The sequence below is a fragment of the Calypte anna genome, chromosome 2, assembly GCF_003957555.1.
Source record: "Calypte anna isolate BGI_N300 chromosome 2, bCalAnn1_v1.p, whole genome shotgun sequence".
Taxonomy (NCBI): Eukaryota; Metazoa; Chordata; class Aves; order Apodiformes; family Trochilidae; genus Calypte; species Calypte anna.
Window position 1 is genome coordinate 30,214,584 of NC_044245.1, and position 16,123 is coordinate 30,230,706.

At 34.4% G+C, this 16,123-nt stretch overlaps 1 protein-coding gene across 6 annotated transcripts in view; it reads right to left on the reverse strand.

Moving 5' to 3' along the window:
- Positions 1–3,824: 3,824 nt before the first annotated feature.
- The window catches only part of SNX13 (sorting nexin 13), a 62,704-nt gene continuing 50,405 nt past the window's right edge, over positions 3,825–16,123 (reverse strand). For 3 of the 6 annotated variants that reach the window (XM_030444772.1, XM_030444770.1, XM_030444771.1), the window contains exons 20-26: positions 15,503–15,613; positions 14,048–14,209; positions 12,796–12,867; positions 10,671–10,816; positions 8,979–9,047; positions 7,756–7,868; positions 3,825–7,393 (exon numbers count right to left, since the gene is read on the reverse strand). In XM_030444772.1, the coding sequence (XP_030300632.1) occupies positions 7,158–7,393; positions 7,756–7,868; positions 8,979–9,047; positions 10,671–10,816; positions 12,796–12,867; positions 14,048–14,209; positions 15,503–15,613 (909 nt within the window). In that variant the 3' untranslated portion in view covers positions 3,825–7,157. The remainder of the gene's footprint in view (positions 7,394–7,755; positions 7,869–8,978; positions 9,048–10,670; positions 10,817–12,795; positions 12,868–14,047; positions 14,210–15,502; positions 15,614–16,123) is intronic. The other 3 variants (XM_030444775.1, XM_030444774.1, XM_030444773.1) reach the window with 3 other exon arrangements.

The window sequence follows — 16,123 nt, forward strand, 5'->3', positions numbered from 1 at the left end:
TTGCAAATATGCTGAGATTTAAAAAAAAACACTTAAGAAAGCAATCGCCCCCAAAGGTCTTTCAAACAGACATGAACATTGTCCTGTTTATTTTTAAATGAAAAACATAAAAAGCATAAATGTTTGCCCATATTTAATTTTTAAATTTCAAAGTTCCTCAAAACAGGACTAAAGGATCTGTTTGTACTTAATACTTTGCATTGCAAAGTATTTGTATTACATATAAAATATGTATTTTTCTTAATATGAAGTATAGAAGACCGAATTTTATAAGAAGTGCTATGGGGTGCATATTTTGGAACTTCTTGTTTTACTTTTCATTGGAAATAGGAAGATGGGACTTGCTGAATGGGGAAAAAAAAAAGTATTAATGGAAAACTGTAGTTACCTTAGGCAATTTTTTGTTTTTAAACAAAAAGACAACTATTAACGGGTTGATTTACCAAAATAAATGTAAATAATTTTTTTTACGTGGACAACAAAAGCAGTTTATAAAGACTATGCAATTTATTTGGAGAGTAATTCTGTGGCAATACAGTTTATGGGAAAAGAAGATAACTTCTTGTGAAATAGTATTTCTCTGATATCAAATGCTTAATGTGAAATGTTTGTACCAGAACACACACACATTAAGCATTAGAGATGCACACAAGTATAATAATTACTAGACCAGGAAAGAAACTGCCAAGAAGAGCCTGCAGAGTTTAATTATTTACAATCTAATTGGAGTAAACAGTGTTAAAGCTTGAAGAGTTGCAGTGGGAAGGGAAGCTGATGGATTTTTTTTAAGCTTCCAAACGAATTCCGTAGTTGAGGGTTATTTCTAACCCATCTTAATTTTTCTACTACAGTGCTTTCTCTTCAGTTTATTCAATTCTCTAAGTTAAGGAAAACACTGAGAATATTGTACTTCACATGCTGTTACAAAATAGATGGGTCTGAAGAAACTGGTTAATGGACCTGTTATGAGGGCACAGCTCTTTCAGTTCAGTAAGCTACCACTTGACTCAGCATAAAGTAAATCATCAGCACAATACCTTTCCATTAAAATAATTTTAAACTTTAAAAGGTAGTTTCCTATGGATTAACTCTCAGCCACAATACTAGAAGAAAGGTGTTATGGTGGCCACAGAAGTGCACATTTTTATTATATGCATTGATGGAACTCAGGTGAAGGATTTCTTCTCAAAATGGATTGCTGAAGTTGTAACACTCATTTCAGGACTAGAGGAAATGTCTTGAAGTTGCACCAGGAGATGTTTAGGCTGGATTTTAGGAAGAATTTCTTCACTGAAAGAGTAGTCATGCACTGGAATGGGCTGCCCAAGGTGGTGCAGTCAGCATCCCTGGAAGTGTAGACGTGGAACTTCAGGACATGCTCTAGTGGGCATGGTAATTTTTTTTCTGGGTTGACAGCTGGACTCTGATCTAAGAAGCCTTTGGTTTATTTGTAAAGAAGACCACAAAATATCCTCATCACCCATGAATTTTACTTCTGTCCCTAATACTGTCAAGCCAAAAGAGCCCACCTACGCAAAGAGCTGGCTACTGAATGTTACTACACTTCACGTGGCTCAGGACTACACATTCTCTCAAGACTACATCTTTGGAAACATCAGTAAAATTGGAAAAAATAAATAAGACAGATTCTAAAGCAGTGAAATAGCACAAATGTTTATATGTGGAATAACTTTGGGTAATTCAGTAAATTCTTTCACTGGTGAGAGCCTGTGTCTTGATTCTAAATAACACTCGTCAATCAAACCCACACTGTTGCAGGCTACATTTATCTTATTAGCAGAATAAATGGGCTACAGCACGTTTAAAGACATTTAGCACAACTGTTAACTGGCAGCCTCAGTAGCACTTAGAACTTAGACATAAGAAAAACAGGAAAACCTTGAGCTATGTTACTGCTACATGGCACTGCACAAAGTCAGCAAAATTCATGAGTTCCCAATTCCATGACACTCCAGGTTCTCTTTGCACTGATATGATTACCCGAGACAATAGAATATTGAATTAAGCTTCTATTTATTTTGTCCTCAAAGAACATCTTATTTTTTAAAATTAGGTCTTGTTTGTTTGCAAAAAAATGTAGGGATTGCTGGCAAGGCAGTGATTCAAAAGAACAAACAATAAAAATTTGAGCAGGTAAAATGAAAAAATACTTCTTTTTAAACAGACTACAAAGGAACATTTTGCACAGATTCCTTGAAAACAAAAAAAAGGAGAACTTTGCCTTAGACAAACCAAAAAATAAGACACAAGCTACAATAACTTTAGCTTGTTAACATGACATGACTTGTGCATAGAAATTTTTGTAAGTGCCACAGTACTGGGGAAAATAAAAAAAATTAAGAAATCTTTTTAAGTAACAATTTCTTTCAAATTTTAGCTATTCTGTGCATGGTAACTTGCACTAACATCTTCCACATTCTAAATAAAGAACATTCCCAGTTCTGGCAATTTTATCAGGAAATCTTGCCTAAAACTCCAGTCAACTGGTATCTGAAAATTCCCTAATCAGCTCTCGACTTGATTCAGAATTAGTTTGGTTTCACAATTGGTTTGGGTTTGGATCTTAAGCTGAAAAAATTCAGAACACAGACTCAGACTACCTGGGACTTGCTTTGAAACTCTTATGGAAAGAAAGGGCAAGCCTGATTTTGAAACCTACACTCCCTACTCCCCATAAGTAGCTCTTGATTGCCAACAAATTCAATATAATCTATTGTCATACTTAAGCCCACCCTCAAAATTAATTTATATAAAACATCAAACAAGAATTCTACAGCAGGTATGAAAATAACTGAACTGACACATGCACATTACCCCAACCCCAACATGCCCCAGTAATACAAGAGAGACATGGCATGGGAAAAAGTTATTTGAGACACTTAAATACAAAAGTATTCAAACATATTGCTGTATGCATGGCAGGGAAACTGCAGTGGCACAGATGTTTCAAAGTGTAAAATAAAGCTTAATTTCTTCAGAAATACTTTACAAAAACGAACTCATTGCTTCAATTCTATGATTACCTTTCTTTTGAAACATAAACCATTATATTTGTGGTTATATAAATTATTGCAGAGTGATGCTGTTCTATTGAAATTTAGAGAAGCTTTAACAATCCTCATGTATCCATTAGAGATCAAAACAAATGCAAGCCAGGTAATGTAATAGACTGGAGAGTTAAATAAACCACAGGCACGTAATTACTCTCACTTAGCAAATGGCAGGTATTTGAATTTCTAAAAATGTTTATAGCTGAATCTCTCTCCATGAAATTATCCAAGGATAACAACCTCAACAAATAAGAACTTGCAATCAGCTAGTGAAATTCCTGAGATGTGTCTATATCCTGTAGCAAAAGTGTGTAATTTAGTGAAAGTGCTAAACACTTTACCCTAGGGTCAAAGAACCAACAGCTCTATAGCTCAGGACATCTTTTTGATGAATGTGAAACAGCTGGAATAAATATATCAAGGGTAACAATTGTGCTCCCATGGTAGATCCAGCTGCTGCAAAAATAAACCCAGGGGTGAAAAAATGAGAGTAAAAAGAACTCAAAAATATAGAAAAACCTCCCACACCATACACCAGCACAGCTTTTGCATATGTCCTTTTAAAATGTAAGATACTCCACATTGTTAAAAACAAATCCAGTTCATAAACTGTTTAAAAATCAAGGAACGACTGATGTTTTAAATAGCACTTGAGTATTATTTTCTTAGTGATTTATTTCCAGACTTGAGGAACATGTGCACCTGATAATGAGAAAGTTATTTGAAAAATAAACAGTTGAAGACTCGTAATAATCCTGTTAATACTTTATTAGTGTAATTTTTTTTTTAGCCTTCTATTGGACAGAACATAAATGCAAACTCCAAAAAAAAAAAAATATTCAGAGTCCTCTGCCATTGAGTAGAAGTGGCCATGGCAGCCTGCTTCATGTTCATTCTTTGTTAGGGGAACGAGAGAGAGGAGGGGGAGGGGTGGGAAAAAGCATCAATAGAACAATTAGGCACACAGCTGACACTTCTGTACAATGATATGCACAAGGAATTTATAACAGCTATATTCATGAGATGTGCTCTTCAGATTTGTCCCTTGCAATATATGAGCTTTGCTCAGATGAGCAAGGATCATTGAGAACAAGGGAATTAACAAAGGATTAACAAAGAAGACTTTTAAAACAAGTCCTTAAATAAACTAATGCGACAACAGAATGCAAAACTGTTCAGCTGAGAAGACGTTTTTAACCTAGACTTCAAAACATTAAAAATTCATTTATTTTACAGTTATTCAAATACACATGCATTAAATGAAAATATTGCACAAAATTAAAATTTAGATTGTGGAATTCGTATCTTATTTTGGTACACATTCTGGTAGCACTTAAATTTACTTTTTAGTTCTAGCAAACACCAGCAGCACAAGCTTGAGGATGAACCAAATAAAAAATTCAATTGCTATTTCTCTCTTAAAAATAATTAAGGCTAAAACAAGTGCATTTGTTGACAATGGCACAATTTTCAGCGGCCAGTCACAGCACCCAAAGGCCAGAAGATACACCCAGACACATAAGTGCTGTATATTAACAACATTCAGTTTTGGAGACTTTTTAGAATAGGCTGCACGGATTGACAGGGCGGGTATTTTAAATTATCAACAGGAAAACCATTTAAATAAAGATACACACAAATGCTTTTTAACAAAAAGTATTATTTTCTGATGATTTTTGCCAGTCAACAGGCACCACTGAATTAGGAAGCCACATTCTGCAATTAAATACAGAAGACAAAATTTCAATACATATATACATATGCACACAAAATATATAAGTGTGTGTATAGGTATATATATATATATTTAATAAATTCATGAAGTAAAATGACTAATAAACGTGGTGTATTATGTTCAGTTCACATTCCTAGAGATATTATTTTATTTTAGTACAGAAATGTACCAGATAATTAAAAAAAACAAACAAACCCCAAATTTGCAAATGATCATTATTATCTTGAAATTTTTCATGGTACCTACAGATAGATAAAAGGTTCCACAGGTCTGACAAAACAGTATTTGAACTTCCCACTTTCATACTGAGTAACAAATTCAGTGATTTAAAAGACATAAAAGAGATTTGCTAGGATCAATGATATATTTACTGTATCACCAAGAACAATTGCTGAACTATCTTTCATCAGTCAGATGCCAAGTATGCTTGAGCACCCTGACATCAGAGGAAGATACAAGCATGTAAACAATAGGAGCTGGCTATGTTGATTACTTCACACAGACTCAAGAATTTTGTTATATTCAACAGCACTTAAATCATCACGGCTTCTACAGAACCTGCAGAGAGGAAGGGGGAAGGGTTTTTACATATTTACCAACTTGCCTTCCTAGGGATTACAAAAGAAAGGGATTTCATTTACAGTATTTAGTTCTGCAATAAAGAAAAAACAAGTGCACTTGAGCCCATGCATACTGTATGAGAATGTTAACAGTACAATATGATCATCATTAAATAGTATGATAAAAGGCTACATTGCATTAATAGAGTCCATGAGAAAAAATGATCTATATAGAGGCTTCAGTCAATTTAAATAGGTCCTCTGAGAGCCTTCTATCTTCTCTTAAAACCCTTTCATAAACGGTCTGTGTTCCGCCCTCACGTAAAAGGATCATTTGTTCCCATTAATACACAAATTACTATAAGGATCCTCGATAATAGCTGCATCTTAAACTGTGTTTATAGTTCAGAAAAAAATGGACTCTATACAATTACTTTCTGTTCACCTGGATAATGGTGTTTAAAACAGTTGGGGACTATGAAAAAGAAAGCACAAACTGAAATATGCTGTGGCCAAACAGGACTAATCAGTTGTTACTTTTTTTTTATTTGAAAATAAATTCTTCAATGAAATTAAGCAGATGGATGTGGGGCCTTGGCGTCAAATTTTTATTAAAATTTTACACTATGCAAAAAATAAAAAAAATATTTAAAAAAATATTGTTGTTTTATCTCCTTTTTATTTTCATATATACAATGAGATGCATTCAGGAATTTCCAAGTGTTTGCATGTGACTAATGAAATCCTTTACCGGTGAGGAACCAACTGATTCTTAATATTTTTTCACATGAGGCTTACACACTTAAAAGATAAGGAATCTTTCAATTTAGTTAGACATAGTCTTTTACACCGAAAAAAGTTTCAAATTTTAATGGGGAGTTGTGTGTAAACTGTGTCTTAGTGCAATTTCCTCATCTCCTAACATGTTTTCTGTCCTCTTCAAAACATGTACCCCCTTCCTCCTACAACTATCAACTTGACATATGTTCAAATACACCAAATGAACATAAATATGATGCCCTCCCTCCACTGAAGTTATATGCAATATGTATGCCAGATGCTATAAGAGCAGATTATGGCCCTTAAAGCTACAGAATAATCAGAATAAAGGGTTTCTTTTTACTGCACCTCTGCCTTTACTAAAACTCCCCTTCAGATCTAATGTTAGTTTATTTTTCAAACCATGAAAGGTGAAGTAAGTATGGCATAAAAGCCACATTACTTCAAGTTTCCTTTAATAAATGTACTTTATGCTGGGGCTGTATTTCTCCCCGCTCCTATGAACTTGCTGTTCTTTGGACTGCTTTTCCTATTAGCTCAGCCTTTACAGGAATGTTAAGAGAGCCCTACAGAGCCTCAACACTCATAACATAGAACAATTCCACCTGATTATCACACATCTCCCAGTGCCAAAACATCTTTTTCTTCCGTTGATTCACAATAGTTGTGCTTTACTTGAACAGTCTGGCACTTTTCATTGCTGCCAAAACATTGACTCAGGAACAGAAGGAATCAGCATTCTGATATATTGGGCCAGTATTCTTCTCAATGTTGCATGAAGACGCACCAAATCATTTAAGACACACAAACCCTTCTGGTAGTGGTTGAATTACAACTGAAGATGAGAAGATCCACAGGTCTTACAGATGCATTATTAACCTAATATGTGACACTAGAGGACTGGTGCAGAAATAACAGCATGTGAGTTTGAAGCCCCAGAGAATCTGCCCAAGTAATTAGTCCTGGACAAACATACACCAGCATAATAGGTTTGAAGTGTCACCTTTTCTGCTAGGAAGGCGCTTGAGTAGAATGTAGTCTCTGCTTATACCTCTGCATCTGCTTTGACCGTGAATGCAGTTTGTTGAAGAGCTCATGGAACTTATTTTGTGGAAATAAGGTTTCTAGGAAGCTCTCCAGAAACACATACACCATTCTCTTATTCAGTTGAGTGTGCTGGAACATTTCAAAGACACGAAGAATACCTTTCCGTGTTGTCTCAGCGCCTAAGATGTGCTTCAGCTCGTCTACCAAATGAAAGTTAGAGAGATTTAAGCAGATAGAATTTCTGAAAATTAATTCATTTTTGCACTATATATATAAAGGGAACTGAAATTTCATGTGAAATCGTGGTATATTGGAATATTGGAGTATTTCATGCACTAAGCTGAATGAAACTAACGAAACTAAACATGGGGTTGGGTAGAGTTGCAAAGTCACAGTACATGTGAAAATGCTCAGTGCTTTAATAATTTTAAATTATTTATTTAAATACATTTCATATATAACTTTTTCTTTTTAACATTTAAATTATTAACAAGAATACCAACATTAATTACAGTAACAACATATAGTAAGGAATATTATTAGACTTTAACCCCAGACTCACTTGGCATTACCTCCAGCAATTTGGTCTTCCCTGCCACTCTTGTTCTCATTCTAATAGCTTTGTCCCTCCGTGGAGCAGCTTCTGCTAAAATGCCATTGGGCCAAAAAGCATCTCTGTAACAAAAGCAAATCTGTCAAAATACATTAAAATTTTATCAAGTGAAAGGCTCTTTTTAAACCTTCAAAGCTACCTCATTAAATAAATACAAGAAAGTAATTTGCACACAACCTAACACCAACTTCAAATATTGGAAAAAGTAAAAAAAGAAATCAAAAGCAAAAAGTGCAGCATATTCAACCTACTAGAAGCTGCCATTTGCATTTTCTAGCGCAAGAAGAGATGGAAAAAAATTTAAGAAAATAGTGCACACCAAAAACATTCAAATACCACATAACTGTTACATAAAATATACCAAAGATTTGCTTTTACCAATGAGTCTCTATTGCCAATGAGAGACTCGAGGTCTAGGGCTCCTAATTGCTTCATTAGATCTGTGACAGTAGTTAACCTATCAATAAGCTAAAGCCGAGATGAAATATCCATTGGTATAAAGCCCAATGCAAAAGATGTGTCTCTCTTAAAAAGTATTCTGCCTTAGTAAATTACATTCTTTTTCTGAGTAAAAAGCACATATTCCGACTTTGTTTAATTGAAATAACAGGGCATCTATAAAGTATGACCTTTTGGCTAAAACTTTATCCTACTTTATATCTTTCAGCCCATAAAAAAAAAAAAAAAAAAAGCATGAAGAAGCGTGGCTGTCATTCAACAGCACTGCAGCAGTCATTGAGATTGTAAGACTTAAGGAAACAGAATGACAGAGCCTTCGATAATTTCGCACTGAGACTTCAGTTACATTGTACCTGCCCACATATTAGTTTAGAAACAGGATTTTTTTAGTAATTATTGTTTGCATTTTAAGGCAAGGCCTGCACATGCCTTCATTAAGGTAAACAAGTTAATTCATCCAGTAATATGAAATTCTTAAGTACACTTATACTCTAGCTCTTCTATACTGTTTAACACAGAACTTCTAAGGCAGAAGAGAAAACTCAAATATTCTTCTTTATGACAACTACTTTCTCTCACCTAACACATATAAAAAGGCTCCAACTGGAATTCTATACAGTAATAATTTCCTCTCAAAAAATATGAAGGATACACAGACATTAGACATCAATTGGCAAATGCTCCATATTTAACATCTAGCATAAAAGACATACCTGAAGCGTTTCACTGCATCTGCTACTTGCTCGGGAGATGTCATCCAATCAACATGATCAACTATTTTTCTAAAATCAAAGCAACAAATCTCATTTAATTTTTAAAAGATAAACCAAATATATATATTGTTTCAGAGAGCGACCTGGTGCAAAACAAACGCAATTTCAGCTTTCTCCAATGCCATAAGTAGGTTCTATAAAACTGCATACTTGGAAAGTGAATTCTGATTCTGAAGATAAAATCTAAACTCACTAAACACTCCTAAAACTGAAGCCTTTTCCTATTTGTGTAAAAGTGCAATGGCCAGGCAGGCTGGAAAATTTATGTTGTATCTCCCATCAGTATTAGATAGATGTTCTGCTCTTCTTCATTAGGCACCCTTCAAGTTCTGCTTCTGAACACAAAGGACATACTTAAAATCTCAAATTACCATACTTATGTATGAATTTACTTCATAATCATTAACATGAGATGCAGATTGATCATAAACTTTACTGCTATTCATCAACACATACACATAGCTAAACATCCAATACATTTATAGAAATTATATACATATCTGTATTTCACCATAATCCCAGGATTATTTCCCTAAACATAATTTGGATTTCCTAAGAAATAGAAAAATATGATTTATCTGCAGATTGCCATTAAACCCCAATAATCTGCTAGGACATGGTATTACTGCTGAATCAGAGGGAGCTGCGTGTATCTGGAATAGCTTCCAATGTAGAAGCAAAATAATTCTGCACGTCTACAGTAAGAAAGCAGCAGCCTGTGCACAAACTCAGCTACTGACAGTACAATCTCAAAATAGCAAGCAGTATTCAGAGTTGTTAAACAGGCAAGCATGTTTTTGGAAGCACAGGTCTCAAGTAAGGATACAGTGAGGAATGTCCCAGTAAAGTAACAGGAAACTACTTATCACCTGCCAGAAATTGTACTTTTCATTCACATGGCACTAATCCAGAGTGACAGTTTAATGCGAGTCTTGTTTCTAGAAATTTTTTTTTTCTGTATTTTCGTTTACATGTCAGAAACAAATTATTAGAAGGGAAATCTTAAAACCCACAGATTCCTTAAAACTCCTAAGAATCCTAAGATTTCTTACCCTAAGCTGAGGGTAAGAAACACTACTTATTCAGTACTTAGTAATATGCTTTGCATTTATATGAAAACAAAAAGTATGTGAATTACAGACAATATGGGGGAGTATGGGTAGAACAAACCCTCCAAGTCCTTTCCCTTCTCTCTTCCTCTACCTTTAAAGTGTAAGGGTGAAAAATGAACATAGTATCTTGGTGCAGTCAAACATAATTTGATAATGCCAGTGTATTATTTGTGCCAAAGAGATGAAAACAGAAATAGTACAAAAAGTAATAAATAGCATTAACTAGAAGTATAGTGTAAAACAACAAGAAAAAATCAGACTGAGTTAGTCCCAGGTGTGAATTTTTTTGATATGTCAAAACTCTTTTGGACATTTTCTGGCATGTAAGAGTTACCAGAATTTGTGTTTCAGTAATGTTTTGTGTTTATCTTCATTTTACACATTCATGGTTTATTGATCCTCCTCAAACAGGAATGCATGCAGATCTTATCAACAATAATTTAGTAATACCAAAGAGGATTTACAGACACAGTCTACATCATCTGACTCACGTGATTGCTCTATGTAAGAAAAGTAGTACCTATTAATTGTGTCACCATATGTTGCTCTAATAAGTTGCTGAAGCAGATTTTTTATATTTCTTCTTAACCACTGATTTCTTTCCTTTAAATCAAAAACTTCATCCATAAGGAGGAGCATTACCCTCAACGGAATATTGTCATCCACCTGATCAAGAAAGCAAAAGTATTAGCATTAAATTTTTATTTCTGTGCAAGAAAGCTACAGTTCTAGTAGCTTCTTCACATGTCAAATGCTTTATTATAAGCAGAAAAATAGCAAACACTTTGCTCTGTATTTTACTTTAATAAAGATTATTCCATAAATAACATCACTAACAGCAAAGAAAGATTTAATACCAAAGGTAAAGATTAAAGATCTAATCCTAAACTAGGATTAGATAAATTGAATTTTTAAAATAAAACTCAAAAAGAAGTGCTATTTCACCCAAGTTAATACAAGTAAACATGTCCTAAAGAAAAAGCTTCTTTCTGGCTTCTTTCTATTGTAGCTCTGCTGCCAGCTGCATTAACATCAGAACTCTGGAAGGGGCCTTTCTTTGGCATCTTTTTCTTGTGGATACACTGCACCAAACTTAGAACCTCTTAAGAACTATGACACTTCACTGCAATGAACTGCCTTTTATTTAGATATTGTTCTAACATGCATGGATATTAAGTACTTTTACACTTGCAGATTGAGGAAAGAATAATTTTACTCTTTAAGAGAAGATGTTATGTAGACCGGCTTACAAAAAAACAACTATGAAAATTCTAAAACAGAGGATTCAATAACTGAAAGTTTTGGGAGATAGATGGCATGCACTTACAGGAACTACCCACACTTTTTGCAATATTCAATCAGTTATGTTAACATTTTTGGTGAACTACAACAGCACTTCCGTGTACACAACTGAACACAGTGGATTCATAAACCTCAGTCTTTGCCTCACTTTTACAGTACTGCTTCTCCACATGAAATTCAGAATGGACTGAGTGACTAAGTTGTGAATAATGCATTTTAAAAGAACAGCTGAGAGGTTTTAAAATATCAGAGATCAGCCTTTCAGAAACATTTGGTATGTTAACTTAGAAGCTATCAAGAATTGTAGCATCTATTAATTTTACATTTGCAGAGAAACTGCTAATGCACTTGAATGATATTTTGTTTTGCCCATGTGAAACAGAAGCCTCTGAGTATCAAAGATATATATTTCTTACTACAAATTTATGGATCCAGTGCAACATTGTGAAAATTAACAGGAAAAAAGAAAACCCAGATGAACAAGGCTTTACTATTTGAACAAAAATACATCTAGCAACCCATGGTAGCAGTTATGCACAGGAAGACAAACTGGAATGCTTTGATGTGACCAAAAAACTCAAAACGTGAGTGGAAGAACAGGTGCAGATTTATAACCATAGCAAATTGCATATAATCAGTGGTAATCTTATGGCCTTTGTGTCCTACTTAGAGATAAAAGTTTTTTCCCAGTGCTTTTCACATATATGATCAACGTTTCAATCAAAACAATAGCAAAATACCATAGCTTATAATATCAAGAGCTTAAACTTCACTTTCAAGTTTCTAATATTACCACTTCACACATTTTAGGTTTCTAGATACTAAAAGTTTATTACTTAGGGACACGTTCTGAAGGGTGGTTTTTGTTGTTTTGTAGCTTTTTGTTGTTTTCAGGGTTTTTGTTGTTGTTGTTTTTTTCCTAAAACCATGTGAAACACTATTTCTGATCACTTAATAAATGCCCCCCAAAAAAGGTCACAGCAGAAATCAGAATTCATAAAATGCTAATGCAAATTATGATAGCAGTCTATCTCTCATGCTATCTCTCAACAAACAGAATTGGAGAAGGAAAAAACCTCCAAACAAACCCTTTCCCACAAAACACAGAAACAGTAGCATGTATGTTCTAAGTTATTCCACTGCTGTGCAAAACACAACAGTGCTAACAAAGATGATAATTTTAGTAGGAAGCCAATAAAGCTGCTTTTTGAAAGTGAAGAACTGTTTCTAAGTCCCTGGTATAACATCAGGAAACAATAAATATGTGGTTTAAAATAAAATATGTAAGTTGTTAATTTGGTTTTGCAAGGAGTCAACTTTGAAAGGACTAATGTCAGACTCACATTGTCATCAATTGGTGCTGCAACACGGCAGTGATCAGGATCTGAATATGTTTTCTGGATCAAAGGAGGCACCTACAATGAAAAAAGAGTGTTTATGTAAGAAAAACCACTTCAGAATACCAGTAAAAGAGATCAATTTTCAAAACCAATTTGTTTGTGAAATGAAGACCAAACATTTGGTCGAAAGTCAGTAGCATACTACTGCAGATAAATGCACAGTAGTCCTTTCCCATCCAACAAACCAATCCTGTACATATTCTCCTATAGCTATCCAAGTCATCAACACCTTTAAGACAATCCACATGTATTTTCTCAAGTGCCTAATGATTCAGTTGAAAAACACCTCAAAATTCATACAGGACTAATATCTTCTCTTCACCTCAAATCTCACCTACTCATGGACTTCTGCCATGGACCTAACTGTGGATATGCTGTTAGTTAACAGCAGGGAAGTTACAAGCAAAGCCCAGAGGCAGTGATTTCATGAAAAAAAACCCAAACAAAACCAACCAACCAAACAAAACCAACCAAAACCCCCCTGCACACTACAGATTTATCATTCCCTTTCATGGTTTAAGAGTTAACTCATCTCAGTTGCTGTTCTACATCTGCCACATATAACAGTTTTGGTAACACAAAATGGAAAAAACCCTGATTACAGACCTTACAGTTACACACAGAAAGAGAAGGGCTAGGAAAAGGAAGGCAAGACTTAACATTTTAGGAGTATTACTACTTTTGCAGGACTTCTAGATTATCTAACATTCCATGCTACTGTTTCCTACCTCTAAGGTATTACACATTAGGAATATAAGAGATGAGGAAAGATGGCAGAAAAAACAAAGAAATTTTCATTAAAAAAGGTGTTGGCAAGGAATAAGCAGAAAAGAGGCTAAGTTTCAAAATATATTTTTTTCTAATGAAAGCAGCAAACTAGCTTTATAAGAATGGTTGGTAAAATAATAATCAAAACCAATGGCTTGTTCTTCTCAAGTGGCTGCACGAAACTAAGTGAAGGATTGCTTCAAGTCTGTAGATGCCATCTTAAAACGTGCTATTTATTTGCAAAGAGAAGTTCATGTCTCTGTAATATGACTGTTGGACCTTATTACAAGGGTGTATGTATAAACCAGATTGCCCTCCTGTCTAATGACTCGACTCTTCATTATAGTATACAACATAAGTTTAAATGGCTTTATGGCTAATCTCTTACTAATTCACTAGTATGTATTAACTACTAATATTTTCTTACCTTGAAAAATGATTGCTTTATGTCTTGTCCCAATCTCTCTGACATTTTACCCATGTTGTCTGACATTTTAGTCATTCCCTCTGCCAGGCTGTCAGGGAGAGCCTTGACTGCATTTGACATATTTCTCATAGAGTTACGCAGTGGGTTTACAAATGTGTCCATCTGAAGGGGAAGATGTTTAACCAGAATGCATAATCTATGAGGACACCAGTCTATTAACACACTATGAGAAGTATCATACTGTTCCAGAGAATAATACAAAGAAAAAGTCAAATTGCTTACGTTCATTACAGAATGCAGAATAAAGTTTTGGCTTCACTTTCTTTTATGTTTCTCATTCCTTCCAGCCCAACTATAGCTATTTACATCTTGCAACAGTTCCTTTTGCCTGAGTCATTTCCATTTCCCATCCCTCAGCTTTTCTTAGTTTGAATTTATTTTCCTGTTGTTCTCCATTCAATGCCATTTCTCCCTTCCAAGTTTCCTACTTCCAGATGTTTCACTTCTGCTTTCAACTCTTTATCTTTAAAACATGTCTCTTCTAAACAGCACTGGAGTAATATGCTTTAATATCATGGCAAGTATAATTAAAACCAAAGTAGTTCCAAAGAAAATGTTACAATTTTCCTGTGAGTACATATTCTGAATTCAGTCCAAACTGAGGCACAAATACTAGTGGGATGCCCTCAAAAAGTTAAGTTTATGAAGAACTTGATAAGCTAGAAATCAAATCTTACTCAATCATTACATAAACCTCAATAAATATTTAACTGTTTCACTGTTAAATATTTAAGGAATAGAGGCAGTACAACAACTTGAAGTGACAATACAGTTGCAGATGCTTTTTATAGCAAAATCACTAAAAGTATAAAACCAGCTATATTTGCAAAGCAGATGCCCACAGAATCTGGTCAACTAAACAAAGAATCTCTTCTCTGAAGAGTTCTGGTGGGCTGACAAAAACGATGCTGATCTCCAAATCTGACCAATGGCTCTGAATGGTTACAACTAAATATCTAACATCTGCTTTTGAAGGGAAATGCATTTCATCTTTTGGGCTGAAGAGCAGAGAGCACGGTTACAGCAGCAAATACAGAGTAAAGAACTGAAAAAGAAATTAGAAGGAATGAGACTTCGAAAAATAATCACAAATGTCTGACAGAAAGTACCTTAAAACAAACACTTTTAATGCAGTCTTGGTGTGCACACTATGTCTAATATAAAAATTTTTTTTCCTACTCATACAAATACATTTACCTGTCACAAAAATGTTAAACTTTTTGTTCTATTTGTCATCAGATATTTTGCCACTCACAAAGTACTAAAGCAACTCACTTTCACGTTGTTTTGAAAGTGCTATATAGCCACTTAATACCAGTTCAACATCTCTGTTTAATGCACTCACTGCACTAATGAATGCTCTAAGGTTCCCTCAACAGTGCAAAACGTTCTTACCTTCCGTGCAAAGTCTCCCTTCCCTTTGTTGTAGGCTTTATTTTCCAGGAAGTCATATACATAATGGGCTAAAGCTGGAGAAGCTTTTATCATTTCAGGATTTAGCAAGAGCTGAGTAAAACAATTTTTAAAAGGTGGTGTTTAAATAAATAATGAAAAGGGTCACACAATTCAGTTTAGTAAGAGTTTACCATGCCCCATTTAAAAAGCAACATCTTGCAATGTATTCTCATTCATTTTCTAAATTTTATTACAATGTTACACTATTTTCAATATGGAAATAACATGCTTCTTGGTACTTCCCATAGCTATCACATTTACTATAGCATTTAACAAAAAAAAAAAAGATAAGCATTCATCACCACTCAAACTGATACTGAAGCTCCAAGAAAAAAATATAAAGCTGTGACTGAAAAAAAAAATGCTGTTAAAATTGGGCACATATCTTACATAAAGGAGAAAGAAAAATAGCACTCTAAACAGAACAATCAGATTTCACATTGTTTTATTCATCATCATTATTTGTTAATGTGTCCATTGAGTTGGTCAACATATTTCAATACTAAATGACCCAAAAGTCCCTACAAAGAAACAGAACTGAATTCCTTTAGTTGGGCTGAC